This window comes from Myotis brandtii, unplaced genomic scaffold (assembly GCF_000412655.1).
Source record: "Myotis brandtii unplaced genomic scaffold, ASM41265v1 scaffold312, whole genome shotgun sequence".
Taxonomy (NCBI): Eukaryota; Metazoa; Chordata; class Mammalia; order Chiroptera; family Vespertilionidae; genus Myotis; species Myotis brandtii.
The window spans coordinates 5104853-5121254 of NW_005361955.1; the positions used below are offsets into that span (position 1 = coordinate 5104853).

At 47.7% G+C, this 16402-nt stretch overlaps 1 protein-coding gene and 1 pseudogene across 1 annotated transcript in view; one reads left to right on the forward strand and one right to left on the reverse strand.

Moving 5' to 3' along the window:
- Nucleotides 1-2871, forward strand: part of LOC102249436 — a 29096-nt pseudogene extending 26225 nt beyond the window's left edge.
- MTMR14 (myotubularin related protein 14) overlaps nt 1-16402 on the reverse strand; it is a gene marked incomplete at its 5' end in the record, with an annotated part of 50468 nt that overhangs the window by 26835 nt on the left and 7231 nt on the right. Inside the window, 5 exons of the mRNA XM_014542695.1 lie at nt 2907-2977; nt 7710-7783; nt 8824-8946; nt 10662-10722; nt 11016-11091. Coding sequence (XP_014398181.1) covers nt 2907-2977; nt 7710-7783; nt 8824-8946; nt 10662-10722; nt 11016-11091 — 405 coding nt within the window. The remainder of the gene's footprint in view (nt 1-2906; nt 2978-7709; nt 7784-8823; nt 8947-10661; nt 10723-11015; nt 11092-16402) is intronic.

Genomic DNA, 16402 nt, shown 5'->3' on the forward strand with positions numbered 1-16402 from the left:
CGCTGAGACAGATGTGATCGACCTGTGTTCAGCCTCCAGCAGGCTCTTGTGGCCTGCTCCCACCGACTGGGGAAGGAACAGATGCTGGTCCCACTCTTGACACAGATGGCGGAGCAAAGAGGAAGGACTTTTCCTATTTTGTCCCTGAAAACACCTTTACAGAAAGGGAGAAATTAAAAGGGAAAAGGAAAGTATAAATGATGTGAATGTAAACATGTACATACAAGAAGGAGAGAAAAAAATGAGACTCATTTAGGGAAGAGAAGAAAATTACTTGTTTTCTCCAAAAAGATAGTTAGCTGTTCTCCATAGTTTCCCTGTACAAAGAAACATAAGACCCAAGTTGAAGGTGAATGGTGGAGCGCTCACGCAATGGTCTGGAGGAGGCACACAGCCCAGCCCTGGTTAGGGTGATGGCAGCAGTCCAGGAGCCGTGGGGAGAGAGGTGCTCTTTGCCCTGGAGGCAATGTTTGGGGTGGTCACTCTTCCCACCTGTCCTTGTCCTCAGGGATCCAGGATTCTGAAGATGGTCTCCCTGTCCAGCCATGTGAGGACACCACATGTCCTTTGCTGCCCAGCCAGATTCCCCATGGAAATGCATTCAAGGGAAATTAAAGCGGAGGATACAAAAGACACTTCATTTGAGTTTCTGTTATCAGACGGTGGCTCCAACAGGTGTTGCCTTAGCCTTGCCCTGTGGGGTCCCTGCCGAGTGCTGTCTCTAACCGTGCGCTGGCTGACCTGTAGCAAAGGAGCCGCTGGGTGGTCTGACTGACCCTAGCACATAGAATCTGTGTCCCTGGGAAATTGTTCGTCTTTGTGGTTAACACCCTGAAAAATGGATTTGGATCAGTTGGACCCGAATCCCAGAATTATCGCTGCAATGAAGAAAGCCAAACTGAAATCCACGAAGGAGGTTTTGCACTTTTCTGGACCAGACCTGCAGTGGCTGACCGGCCTCTCGGCCCCGACGTGCAGCACCTGCTGAGGACCGTCCACTCGCACCTGCGGAGAGGCAGCCTCTGCACAGCATGGGACCTGCACCGGCAGAAGGGGCGCTGCCCTGAGCAGCACCAGCACCTGAGCCTGGGCTGCCCGGTGCTGGACGGGCTGCTCTGCGGGGGCCTGCCCCTGGGCAGCATCACTGAGCTGGCTGGCAGCAGCTTGGCAGGGAAGACCCAGCTGGTGCTGCGGCTCTGCCTGGCCGTGCAGCTCCAGCGGCAGCTGGGAGGCCTGATGGCCAGGGCCGTGTATGTGTGCACAGAGGATGCGTTCCCTGACAGGCGCCTGCAGCAGCTCATCGCGCAGCAGCGGCGTCTGCGGACAGATGCTCCGGGCAACGTGGTGGAGAAGATAAACTTTGGTGACCACATCTTCATGGAGCACATGCCTGACGTGGGCGCGCTGCTGGAGTGCGTGTGGAGGAAGGTGCCCCTGCTGCTGTCGCAGGGGACAGCGCGCCTGGTGGTCATCGACTCAGTGGTGGCTCCGTTCTGCTGCGAGTTTGAGGGGCCCGGGCTCTGCAGGCGCTGGGGGCCACGCTGCGCAGGCTGAGCTGCACCTTCCAGAGCCCCATGCTCTGTCAACCAGGTGACGGAGGCCGTGGAGGTACGTGGAACGCCTGGGGCCCCAGGGGAGCGCCTGGCTCCGGCCCTTGGCATCACCTGGTCTGACCAGCTGCTCATGAGGCTGGTGGCCAACTGGCAGCACCCCGAGGGGCCGCACCCTGAGGGTGGTCTTCACCCCTCATCTGCCCACCTCCTCCTGTTCCTACACAGTCAGCACAGAGGGCGTGCGAGGAGAATGGCCAGGACCCAGTCCTGCTGACCAGGAAAGCCGCCTCCTCGGCCTCCCAGGTCCTGAGGTCAGCTCGGGCCCCTTGGGGCCAGCGCCTTCCTCATCCCAGTGGCCAGGAGCATGGCCCACTGTGTGGGCCACGAGGGAGGCCCTGCACGAGGAGCAGCTCTTGCCCGCCCCATTCCGAAGCGGGGGTTTAGAAAGGGTCTTTTACTTTTGTGTTGTCTCTGCCACCAGCCCCTGCTGGGTCGACTGCCAGGCGTCTTGCGAGAGGTCGGCCCATCTGCCAGGAAAACCGTCCCGGGCACAGGAGACTCCCTTAGAGGCAGGCCCTGCCCGTCCTGGGTGCTGGCGGGACCCGGCAGGATGCCTGGCAGGGCCACACAGGCCCAGCTCCTCGCTGTGGCCAGGGCCTTGCTTCCCGTGAAAGCAGGGCCCATGTCAGCACAGGTCCTGCCCCTCTGATCAGCTGGTGATGGGACGCAGGGCCCAGGGGCCACCGGGGGCTGTGGCTGCCCAGCCCAAGGGCATGGCCTCCATCTGGGCAGAGCCGAGTCTGTCTCCACCCCGTCTGCTCCATGCCAAGGCACCTCATGTGCTGCCTGGTGTGTGAGTGGGCACAGCTATGCCCTGGGACCTGTCCCTGTGACTCGCTCTTGGCCGGCCAGGTTCTGAGTGAGTGACCCTTGCTCCTGTTCCCGTCCCAGCCCCGGAGGCGGCGCCTGTACCTCCAGAGAAAGGGGGCCACCGAACAGCCAGGGACCTGCCACCCCTCCCCCTCAGCACCCCAACCCCAGCCGCTGCCAATTCTGGGGGGGCAAGGGAGCGGCCACCCCTGGGACAGGACCACGCTGTTTGGACACCTTTCTGTGGCAGAAAGACCCATTTTAAATGTCATCACATTCCCTACGTGTCCTGTGCCCTGCGAGGTGGGGGGCAGGTGTGGAAGAGAAGGCGCCCACAGGGCTGGCGCCCGCATCAGGAAAACCTTTCCACAGAGGTGCAGGGTTTCACAGCGGGAAGCGAGGCTTTATTTTTGTAATGAAATAACAAACAATTGCAAATGCGGGGGAGGGGGGAAGACCCAAGTTGACAAATATTGTTCATACCTGCTTCCAGTTAAAAATGAGCCCTTCAGCCATGTAATCCCGATCCTTATATTCCTTGAAAAATTCACAGCCTGGAAAAGAAGGGCAGAGTTATGACACCACTCTTTCTAGCCCAGTCTCCTGAGATGCCCCGAGTGCTGCAGGAATGAGGGGGCCACCAGCTTCTCCACATGGTAGGCCCCAGGTGAAGCCACAGTTGACCTGGGGGTGGGGGTAGGGGGAGGGAACTGGAATGGGCAGGCGAGAGACAGGGAGCAAGCCTCCGAGCTAGTCTGGTTTCCAGTTACATGCATTCCCAAGGATGTATGACCTGTCTGCATACCTCTCTGTATCTCTCTCCATCTGTACTCACTGATGGAGTTATTGGTTACAACTTTCTCGTTTCAGGTCCCTTGTCCTACATGCCCCTGAAGTGTCAACAGCCAGCAAACAAAAGCATGGTTTACAATTTGAGTCCTGTCAGCACTATCTCGGCAATTTATGTAGTTACAGATCACTCTCCCTCCGCTCTGACACCAACCTCGCAGGCTTTCAGTGAGGGCTGAACACTAATGTACTGGAAAGGGCACAGACAGTGCCTGAAATGTGAAAGGTGGTCGAGAGACAAGTCCAGCTCCAACAAACCTGGCCAAGATGTGCTTTCTGTATCATTTGCTAGAAAAAATGATAAGAAACTCCACTAGGGCAAATCCTCAGGAATATAGAGAGGAAAAGTTGAGAGAAAGGGCTTAGGCAACATTCCCAGCTTCAAATCTCAGCTTTTGGCTTAGCTCTGGGACAGCGAACAAGTTGTTTAAATTCTCTAAGCCTTGATTTTCTCATTTGTAACATGGTTAAGGATAAAGCGAAATAACACATATAAAACACCTAGCACAGCTCTGGTACAAGTGGCATTCAAATGGCAGCACATTAACATCATGCCGCTGCTGCAACAAGAGCCCACAGTGCCAGCCCCAGCTTACAGTCAGCTGCCTGACTCAGGAAAGATGCGGCTTGCTCTCACCCCATAACACAGGGACATCCTTGGGCTGCTGTGGCTTCGAGCCACAAGAATGGGAGAAGGCATCTTGAGAGTAGCTTCCTGAAGTTACTCTCAGTTCCTCAAGCAGGGCCAACACAAACTTTGGAGGGCACATGGCTTTGGCCACAGGTCTGTTTGGTGAGGTCCCCAAAGGCAAAATAGTTGTTCAAATTCTGTGGAAGTGGCTACAAGCCAAAAATATTAACATGGAACTCTCCAGTTACTCTTGGGCCAAATTCCTGTCAGAGGTCACCCAGGGAAGAAAGAAAAGGCTCCTTTGGAAATGAAGGTCACATGTTTATAGACTTGGCTCTCATCCCATACACACTTTGCACTCTAATCCCCCAAACCTCACTGACTCAGAAGTCAGGAAACAATCCCCAGCTCTAATACTCCAGCCTATTCCTGGGAACCTCACTGGGAGAAAGAAGAAATGCAAAGATCAGACAGGGGCCCTGAGCTTATGAGCCCAGGTTTAGAAGACATAATTCTCTCTCAGTGAAGTGTTTTCTCCCTAAACCCGAGCTGCTCAGATCAACACTGCAGGCTCTAGAAGGAGCTCTGACTGGCCTATGATGCAGAAGCAATTTTTTGTGAGAAAAAAATAGAATTAAGATAGACTCAGTACCCAGGGCAATTTCTAACATCCATCACCGGAACAGGCTTCTGAACACACTGAGAGGCAAGAGGAATGGGACCAAAAGTGGGGTGAGAACAGCTGCACTCAAGGAGGAGACAAATTAAACTCGTGCTGGGAGTTTTCGTCCCATCTATTTCGGTCCCTGAAGGAAGTGCTCCCAGAACACTTCCCATTTTCAAGGGCCAGTCTAAGCTCAAGTTGGTTGGACAGAACTAGAATTGATACCATCACAGTTCCTGTTTGGGCTTCAAAGTCATTAGAGGGCTCAGCTGAGACTCCTCAACCTCAGCAAAGTATATTTTATGACTTGGTTTGCATAATTGTAATTTTGTTTCTTTTCCTTTTTATGAAGTGATACAGGCACGTGAAGAAATTCAAGAACGTAAGTATAGCAATTAAATGTGCTTCTCCAGCCAGCATGGCTCAGTGGTTGAGCGACGACCTATGAACCAGGAGGTCACGGTTTGATTCCCGGTCAGAGCACATGCCTGGTTGCAGGCTCGATCCCCAGTGTGGGACGTGCAGAAGGCAGCCGATCAATGATTCTCTTTCATCATTGATGTTTCTATCTCTCTCTCTCCCCCTTCCTCTCTGAAATCAATAAAAATATATATATATTTTAAAAAGAACTTCTCCTGTCCCCTTTTCTGCATGTGCAATGGCAACTCTCCCATCCTTGGCTTTTTTTTTTTAAATAAATTTTTATTGTTGAATATTACGTATGTCCCTTTTGGCTTTATTTTTATTAATCCCTCTCAATACATAAACTATCAGATGTAATATATAAACATTTTTAGATGTAGTATATACACATTGTGCAGGCACCTTTCCCCTTACATAACTGAAATTGTACTATAGTACTACAGTGTGTATGTACTATACATACACACACTTTACAGCTTCTCTCTGGCATATCTGCATTGCCAACATCACTACCCTTATGCTTAGGGGCCATAATTAAGTAAAATAAGGGTTACTTGAACACAAGCACTGTGCTACCATGACAGTTAATCTGATAGTTGAGATGCATAAATATTGTGGATATGCTGGACAAAGAGATGATTCACATCCAGGGCAGGACAGAGAGGGACAGTGAGATTTCATCACACTACTCAGAATGGCATGCAATTTAAAACTTATGAACTGTCTATTCCTGGAATTTTCCATTTAATATTTTCAGACCGTGGCTAGCCATGGATAACCAAAACTTCAGAAAATGAAACCACAAATAAGGGGGGACTACTTTATATAATCTTGTATCCTGCTTAGCATCTTTCCATGTCAAAAAGTTAAAGCATTTTTCTATGACTATGTAATATTCCATTCTATCAATGGCTGTATCATCAATTACACATTCATTATTCTGATTAATGAAAACATTTCCCACATTTTGCTGGTATCAACAGACACTGTGATGAACATCTTTATCCCCAAGTTGGCAGGATTATGGCCTAATGAATAACTGAGTCAAAGTGTGCTAACATTTTGGGAGTCCTGTAACAAGTTGTTAAACGACCACAGAAAGAATATTGTGCTATTGTTCTGAAGTAGTGGTTCTCAAACTTCTGGCAAAACTATTTTTTGTAATTAAGTCCTACTTAGAACCTAAACATAAGCAAAGAAAGCAATGTCTGGTTCCTCAGGCAATGTGGACATTTCCTGTTCTGCAGAGAACTTCAGTCTGTGAAGTCCTCCCAAAACATCTCCTGGGAGTCGCGAGCCTGGTCTGAAACCAAGCTCTACCTGACAGCTTGAGTGGACACCTGGTTGGCACACTCCTGCCCAGATGCAGCTCTGCTGCTGGCAAGCTCATGGCATTACTGCCATGGTCTGCATTTGCCCAAAGTGCTCTTAGGGAAGAGGAGCTGCTCTGAGTCTTTCCTCCCAGGTACCCATCATTGGCCTGGTGTTTACCAAGCTCCTGTCAGGGATGGGTCTGGCACTTTAACCTGAAATGAGCACCATTATCTTCATTTTATGGAGGACGAAACAGATGCTCAGAAGGCCTAAGGGACTTGTTCAAGGATACACGGTGCTACAGCTGGGACTCAAGCCCAGCTCTTCATGGCACCAAATGCTACGCTGGCAGAGAAGAATGAGGAGAGACTGCGGTGGAAGCCGTTGTAAGAGTACCAGGCCATCCGGGGTCACTGATGAAGAACTTACACTGATGAAGATTCACTCTCCCTGCCAGGCACTAGATGAACTTGTAGTTCTAATGAGAAGGCCTCCTGGCTATACAGCAACCTGCTGTCACTGGTCTGGCCTTGCTATTGTCTACGTGGCTCCAAGATGAGGAGACAAGGTCCAGCACAGGACTAAAGGCAGAGGCTGGTGCTGAGAAGCAGGAGAGAGGTTTCAAGGAGAAAGAGTATACTTCCTGCTGTTTGTTGACAGTCTTACACTGCTGTTGGGGTTTCTTGGACTCCCTGGCTGAACAAACAGGTATAGCCAGCTAGCTTAACTGTTGCCAACTGGACCAATACAGCTTTAGTATCCAGTGCATAGAATACTGCCCTCGTCATAGGTCGCACACATGTCTGTGCGCCGGAGACAAATGCAGCTAGCTAGCTCTATGCACACCAAAGTGCTCTGCAACATGGTCAGGCCACCACCAACTGCGTACAACTACGTGCAACCGGGGGTATAGCAATGACATTCTCCTACTACCAGAAGAGCCTTGCAAAAAGGGTCACGTCCGCTGGGGCCAGACTACATGATTTGTTGGTGACCCCGAGTACTCACAATGTCATTTTCTACCTTGCCTGCACAGAGCACATTGATAAACATGATCTCATCTAATCTTCACAACAAAACCCTGAGTTAAGCCGTACTGAGCTCCAAATGACACCTGAGAAAGCCTCAGGCTCAGAGAGGTGAAGTAACTCGCTCAAGGTTATGGTAGTTGAGTACCCGAGCCAGAACTCAATCTCTGGGCCCCTGCAAGTGGAAAGCCTCTTCCAGGGCAGTGCCCTACCCTGAATGTAACCGCCTATGCATGGGAGCCACGGTGTGCTATGCTGACAGACAAGATCCTCCCAGAAAGCTCTGGGACACAAAGTGAAAAGGCCTACAGACGGCCTCTGAGAGCCCCGGTCCTTGGACGCCTGTCACTTGACTAGACCCTGAAAGGACTCCCTACCTGGATACGGGATGGAGAGGAGAGTGAAGTCGGCATAGCGCTGGGCTTTGTCCACCTTCTCGGAGGATGTTACACTACAAGACAGGACATAATGTGTTATGACATCACAACACAGACACACCATTCCCCAATGAGTATTATAAGAACTTAAATGAACCTCTTGCTAAACAAACTACTCTTTAGAGTTACCGATGATTTCCTTCAGCAGTGTTTACTTTGAACAATTAAGAAATGTAGCTGCCCCTACCCTAACATATCAAGCGATAGAGGTTACTCTCCCTCTAATACTGCAACAACCACAACCAGAACCTAAATTTGCAGAACAACCTTCCACCTAAGTCGCACAGGTGAAGACAGCACAGCCACTTTAACCTGTAAGGTGGTGTAAGATGAGAGCCAAATAACTTTGGGGGCTCTCACCTCAATACTCACTGAGGACACTCCTAAACAGGGGGAACAAACAGCATCTGAAGGGTAAAGACTTGGGACTGTCCTGACAGAGTGAGGAGGAGGGATAAGAGATATTCAGATATCTGTAGAGCTGAACTGTAACTTAACCTCAGTATGCCTTCTTTTCTAGGTTAACCTCAGCAAAATTAAAAGTCAATATTATTTAAAAATTTTCAGAAAATCTACAATTTCATCACCCTCACAAGGGTTCCAATTTTTCAAGTTCTGCCTTATCACATGAAGACTTTGGTCCATATGCAAAGTAAAAATTGAATATACACTGATTTTTGTTGTTATTGTTCCACTACAAAAGAGCCTCTAATCTATTGGAGATGGTGTAGAACTTGGAGCCAAAGGAAAACCTTCAAGGGTGTCTCAGAGGCAGCAGAGCACAGGTTAGAGACTCCTGGCTCCTTCGTTGCTCTCTGGACAAACTTGAGCAAGTTATTTAACCTCTCTGTGCTTCAGTTTCCTGCCTGCAAGATGGGCAACACTAGAACCTGTTGCAGGGCTGTGTGAAGGTACAATGAAAGGATGACAGAAAGCTCTTAGCACAAGGCCTGGCATGTGGTGAGCCCTCCGTAACCACTACGTACTACCACCAACCCGAAAGCCTGTGAACACATCGCTTCTGCCCATTTCACAGTGGGTGCCCTGTACTTACTTCATGCCAAACTTCACCTTCTTGTTCTCTACCATCAGGTCACAGATGTATTTGACTGACAGGTACCGAAGCAGCTTGATGTCATAGCCTCTGACCTTATCAAAAAGATGTGTGTCGGAACTTCTGAAACAAAGAGCCAGAGGGAGAAGTTGCACTGCACACACATTCAGAAAAAAACTGGGGGTTGGTGAGCTTGTTCAAAGAAATACAGATGTTATTGGCAAGAAATTGTTTCCCTTCTCCAGAAAATGGAGGGAAGGGAAGACAGGAAAACTGGTTCTAGAAAAGGTATGGAGAAGGTGACTTTCTAAGAGATTACCTCCTCTGAGATGCATTTCAAAGAAGCAATTTGCAGCCCTGAACCAGGGAAAGGCTTTTTGGCCCAGCTTGACATTAAGCCAGAAGACCCAAAATAATCTCCAAGTTCTAAAAAGCAGCAAGCTGATGGCTGATAGAGTATTTGAGCTTCCACTAAAGTTTATATCTCTCCACCTTTATGACCATTTTTAGCCATGGCTTGCTCATATCAGAACAGACTGAAATTCTTGATGGCAGATGGACTTTTTAAAGCTATCTTATCAACTGGCTGTGAGATACTAGCAAGTGAATTCCTTCTCCTTAGCAGGCCTATGAAGTCAGGAGAAAGATAGAATCTTCTTAATCCCCTTTTTGATCAGTCACACAGATTAAGGCAAAAGTAGAATGAGTAAACAGTCCCCATTAATTTTTTTTTTTATGTCCACTGCTTAACTGTCCCTAGCAGACTCCTCACCAAAAAGTATATGCTGTGGAAGAAGGCCTGTCTGATCTCGGGGGAAGAGCCAAACATTCCTGAGCACAAGCCAGGCCGCTGCTCTCGGACTCACAGGCAGAACCCCAGGCACAGCGTGAGGCCTTCCAGGGACTGAGCCATGATGTGGGGCAGCTGATCTTACTAGGGTGCTCGTGCATTCCAGAGACACTTGATACCAGTTAAAGAATTCCCATGTGGTGCAGATCATGTGAAGGCCCTTTTCCACAATATCCTATACTGCTGTTTTCTAAGAACATTTGGAAAGAAGTACGAACAGTGTGAACCTGCCCATTTCCTGCCTTTACGGGGGCCTAAGATACTTGTTTGTCTGACTGTTTTTGATCCTCACCCGAGGATATTTTTCCATTGATTTTTAGAGAGTGGAAGAGAGAGGGAAAGACCGAGAGAAATATCGATGTGAAAGAAACACATCAATTGGTTGCCGTCTGCACACACCCCAACCAGGGCCTGGGTCAGGGAGGAGCCTGGAACCAAGTTATGTGCCCTTGACTGGAATTGAACTTGGGACCTTACAGTCCACAGGCCAACGCTCTATCCACTGACCTAAACCGGCGAGGACCTAAGATACTTGTTTATATCAAGTACTCTTATGCCACCAGTCATAAAGCTATGGAGCTTCTCTCTACATCTCTCACGTGGGTACTGAAGTGCTTGCCCTGTGCCTCAGTACCAAATGTGCTGTGTGACACCTGGCCGGCAAGCTGGCCGTCACCACCCTGGCCACAACCTGGAAACTGTAGGGCTTAAAGACACACACACAGGTGCCTGGACTAGGACATTATCTCTGGGATCCTGATGTGAGCCAGGGTGAAAAGAGACTGCTCATATATTCAATAAAGTCTGCTTTGGTGTGAAGCCACATGATGGACTTCAACAACCCTATAATATGGACTTAGCAGTGGGAGGAAGGGAGCCAATCCACTCACCTGGACCAGGGATGAATTTGAATCAGTATGAAAAGGGCCACCACTGGTCAACACCCGACCCCAACACCAGCCCAGACCCATAACAACCTGGCACTGACCGAAGAGCACAGTCCTCCTCTGTGATGTCCTCTGCATCCGCCCAGGCATCATCTGCACCCCCTGCCAGAGAGACAGTCTGTCAGCACTGAGGCGGTGGCTCTAGGGGCTCCACCCAGGGAAGTCCTGACCAGCCTGCCCCCCACCAGCTCCACCCCTACTGGTAGCCCTTGTGTCTTTTCAGCACCAGATGCCCCATATACTGGTGGTCTTCTATCCCAAACATCTCCTCGGGTGACAAAAGAAGGCCTAGTCTCTCCCCAGCTTGCTCCCACATGCCACTGTGGCTAGGGGTGGCTATTCTATATGACTGAGCTCTTGTTCTTAAGTCACAGAGGACACAGCTTAACATTCACCTGAGAAAATATAGTTGTAGCCAGTTCGTCCATATAGCTCCCCCCATCCAGCCAGCGTGGCCGACCTGCAAATGTGCTGGGAGAGAAACAGAATTTTCAGGGTCAGATGGTTTTCTGGGTGTTTTTGTTTTTGTTTTTCCCAGCTTAACTGAAATATAACTGACATGACGTTATGTAAGTTTAAGGTATACAACATGTTAATTTGATGCTCTCATATATTGCAAAATCATTACCACCATAGTGCTAGTTAACACCTCCATCATGTCACATAATCAGCATTTCTTTTTTTCTGGTAAAAACATTTAAACTCATCTCTCGTTAGCTCTGGCCGGGTAGCTCATCCTGATACATCAAGGTTGTGGGTTCGATCCCGGTCAGTGCACGTACAAGAATCAACTAATGAATGCATAAATAAATGGAACAAATTGTTTCTCTCTCTAAAAAAATATCATCTCTCTGCAATTTTCAAGTATAACCATAATCACCATGCTATATGTTAGATCCACACAGAACTTCTTTGTCTTATAACTGGAGGTTAGTACACTTTGATCAACAGTCAGTTTTCTGAAGTATGCAGTTAAAATAACACTTGGACTCCTCTGATTCTTCCAGCAAAATGGGTGCAGGAGCACTCATTGAAACCTTATCAGCATCAAGGCCACAGCAGTCAATTGGAAAGAGGCCTATATTTAATCTACAGCTTCTGTCAAGGGGTTATCTCCCCAGACGAGTGGCACCAGAATGTTACTACTGTGATAGACTTAAAGGTTGTCACACGTGTACTTGGGTAAGATTTGGTGGTTACACCATCTGTTCACTGTTTTCATGAGCCCATGAGGTCGATGGGGCAGACATTGTTGCTGCTTCATAGGCACAGGCAGGTGAAGTAATGCGTAAGGTCACACAATGAGATCTGATCTAGACCCACCTACCTCCAAAGCCTATGGGCTTATGATTACCTGGAACTGTTTAGTGCTGGGTGGGCAACCTTTGAAGCAGGAGGGCCAATTAAGGGAGAAATACTTGGGGGCTTTTTTTAATTAAATATATTATTTCTTTTCTCTTCTCAGTATTAAGGAAATGTAGCTACAGATGTGCTTACATATTCTTTTACTCTTTTCCTCATCACTGAAGGAGTATTTTGAGAGCTAGAATTCTAGAAACCACCAACCGGCATGAACTTCAATGCATCTAATTTTAAGGCTTCATCTTTAATTAAATTGTGTTCCAGGAGATCTAGTAGGGTTGGGGAATGGGAGGAGATACCTGGGGCTGGGGAAGCAAGCCAGCCCAGAGTTTAGCCAAAGACTGGAGGTGGCAGTCAGGGTGGCTGGGTGATTACACTAGAGAACGGAAGCTGCAAGGTGACAGAGAGAGAGGGTGAGGCCATTTATCAATGTAAAGTGGGTCTCAGGAAGACCACAAAACAATGCCTCACCTTCTCTACCTGTAAGCTAATGGGAGGAAATAGCTGTGCTCCTACAGGAAAGGGGTGTAAGTGGGAACTTCTTGCTTTCTGAGGTAGTGGCAGCCTGGGGAAGGGGGAGGTAATAGAAGAGCAACCTGGATTTAACCTGGGGCTGGGTGGGGTGCTCTTCAATGCTGGGGGCAAGAACGGATTTGTGGGAAGGTTGTCTCAAGTCTAAGGGCTTGGGCTGGGATTCCTGCTGGCCTACGCAGGATGAACTCTGACAGAGGATGCTTAACTTTTTCTAGATCCAAAAGCATTTTGAAAATCTGATGAAAATAGACTTTCTCCAGAAAAAAAATGGACACACCAGTTTACCTACATTTCAGGGGTTTCTGGACTCTTCTCCCAAGTGCATCCACGGACCCATCTCCAGCCCTTGTTAAGAGCCCCTGTGCTAAGGCGCCAGCCAAAAATTAAGAGCAGCAAAGTAGAGAGCGGTAGCAGGAAGCGTCAAACACCCTGAAGGTAAGGGGGCATGTGTTATCATGCCCACCCTTTCCCATCATCTAAGCTGCTGGCACCAAATCTCACTCTCCTTTGTCATTTTTCTATTAAATATTTTCAGAGCGGGCGCATACCCTCCTTTGGTGGTTGAGCTCTGAGACCGTTTCTTGAATTGTTGACGGTTCAGATACCTCTTTCTGCTCCAGTTCTCCCATATCCCTTTGATTTGTCCTTGTCTTTTGGTAACTGAGGCAGCCAGAGAACTAGCCAGATAGAAAAGAGCAGGTGAGTTGGCCAACTCGCCAAGTGGAGCACCAACCTCCACAGGCAGGTCCTGGCCTAGTGCCTGGGGAAAGCTGTACACCATTGCAGAATTTAATTCCTGATCGCTGTCTCTTAAAAAATCAATAAAACATATTTTTTTTAAAAAGTAGTAGTATAAATGGTAGTTACAGAATAGTCATGGGGATGCAAAGTATAGCATAGAGAACATAGTCAATAATATTGTAATAACTATGTATGATATCAGATGGGTACTAGACTTATCAGGGCGATCACTTTGTAAGTTATATAAATGTCTAATTACTGGGTTGTACACCTGGAACTAATATAATATTGTACATCAAGTATATTTAAAAAATAAAAACTTTTTAAACACACACAAAAGGTAAAAAATTCCAGTTATAAAATAAACAAGACATGGGGATATAATGTACAATATGGTACTAGAGTTAATAACACTGTACTGCATATTTGAGAGTGGTTAAGAGCATAGATTTTTAAAAAAATATATTTTTATTGACTTCAGAGAGGAAAGAAGAGGTAGAGAGAGACAGAAACATCAATGATGAGAAAGAATTATTGATTGGCTACCTCCTGCACACCCCTACTGGGGATCGAGCCAGCAACCAGGGCATGTGCCCTGACGGGGAATCCAACTGTTCATAGGTCAAAGCTCAACCACTGAGCCACACTGGCCGCAAGAGCATAGGTCTTAAAAATTCTCATCACAAGAAAAAAATATTGTTAACTATGTGTGGTGAGTTAGCTAGACTTATTGTGATTATTCTGCAATATATATAAATATTGAGTCATTATGTTGCACACCTGAAACTAATAGAATGTTATGTGTCAATCATGCCTTACTTAAAAATAATAAAATAGCCCTAGCCAATTTGGCTTAATGGATAGAGCACTGGCCCGCAGACTGAAGGGTCCTGGGTTCGATTCCGGTCAAGAGCTTGTACCCTGGTTGCAGGCTCAACCCTGGCACTGGTCGGGGTGCGTGCGGAAAGCAACCAAATCAATGTGTTTCTCTCACATAGATGTTTCTGTATCTCTCTCCCGCTCCCTTCTACTCTCTCTAAAAATCAGTGGAGCACTAGCTGGTTTGGCTCAGTGGACAGAGTACTGGCCTGCGACAGAAGAGTCCCAGGTTCGATTGTAGTCAAGGGCACATGCCCGTGTTGCGGGCTCGATCCCCAGTAGGGGGCATACAAGAGGCAGCCAATCAATGAATCTCTTATCATTGATGTTTCTATCTCTCTCTCCCTCTCCTTCTTCTCTGAAATCTATATATATATATATGAAAATCAATGGAAAAATATCCTCGGGTGAGGATTAACAGAAATAAAAATCAGAAATAAAATAAATTAAATTAAACATTTAGTTCCACAGTTGCACTAGCCACACTGAACTGAGCTTTGAAGGAAGCAGGAAGCAAGCACTTAACATACTCCCCTTCCCCAACGTGGTAGAGGCAGCTGCCCCTGAAGTACTGCTGGCAATAAAGACTGCCACCACCACCCTCGTAACGGAGCACCTGATGAGTGCCACACTTCTCTGAGGACCACACCCCATTTCACAACAGAAGACATTCATGTGCTTTTCCCAATCTCTCTCTCAATTGCTTGTTCACTTGTCCTCCTTCCCCACTCACTGAGCTCCATGAGGACAAGGACTGTCTTACTCCTCTGTCTGCCTAGAAACTAGCACAGGGCCCACTACTGTTACATCCAAGAGCAGCATCTTCCTGTTGAGCCTGTATGTACAAGCCGGAGGGCACTTTGCCAGGTGCTGGGAAGACAAGAACACTGCCCTCAGAGGGATTACAGCAGAGCGAGGGAAATGACAGACACTCAAACACACAACTAGAGTAAAACATATGTAAGCTGGTATTAAGCGAACACCGACTGAGTCAGGGGAAGCTAAGGGGCATAAAATGGTATCACACTGCATAGAAAGAAGGTGCAAAGGAAGAGAGCAGGATTAATGGAAAAGCCCTCATAAAGATTTAAGAATGCCAAAGCCTCCTCAATAATCCCTCCAACTCATCACCCTCCCTCTGAAATCAGTTGGCTTAGGCTCTTTTCTCACAGGCCTGTTTAGTCTGTTAAGCGCTACAATCTGTTATTCAGCAACCCCATTAGACTAAGCTGTTCAGGGTGGCATTTCCCAAATGCATTCAGGAAAGTTCCTTACTCATGGTCTGCAGACAAATGAGAAATACCAGACCTGACAAAGCTACACAGGCCTCTCTGCTACGAGACTTCTCAGAGCCTTTACTGTGTCAATGTTTGCATATCAACATACCTTACGAATCTGGAGCTTGGGGGTCAGGCCAAACCTAGTATGCGATATTGCTCATTCTTGTTGGACAGGGAATGCTTTTCAAAAATATATTCTTTTTTTTTTAATATATCTTATTGATTTCTTACAGAGAGAAAGGGAGAGGGATAGAGAGTTAGAAACATCGATGAGAGAAAAACATCGATCAGCTGCCTCCTGCACATTCCCTACTGGGTATGTGCCCACAACCAAGGTACATGCCCTTGACCAGAATCGAACCTGGGACCCCTGAGTCCGTAGGCCATCGCTCTATCCACTGAGCCAAACCGTTAGGGCTCAAAAATATATTCTTTTTTTAAAAAAATATATTTTATTGATTTTTTACCGAGAGGAAAGGAGAGGGATAGAGGGTTAGAAACCTCGATGAGAGAGAAACATCGATCAGCTGCCTCCTGCACATTCCCTACTGGGTATGTGCCCACAACCAAGGTACATGCCCTTGACTGGAATCAAACCTGGGACCCCCCCAAGTCTGCAGGCCGACGCTCTATCCACTGAACCAAACCGGTCAGGGGCCAAAAATATATTCTTAAACTACTGTTCTATGGAACACACTTTGAGAAACAGTGGTTTGAGTATATCCTGTATAATTTCTAGTAACAAGCACTATGCTCCGTATAGCAATGATCTTTAAAATAGAGTTCTCTTGCCGAAACCGGTTTGGCTCAGTGGATAGAGCGTCGGCCTGTGGACTGAAAGGTCCCAGGTTCGATTCCGGTCAAGGGCATGTACCTGGGTTGCGGGCACATCCCCGGCGGGAGATGTGCAGAAGGCAGCTGATCGATGTTTCTCTCTCATCGATGTTTCTAACTCTCTATCTCTCTCCCTTCCCCTCTGTAAAAAA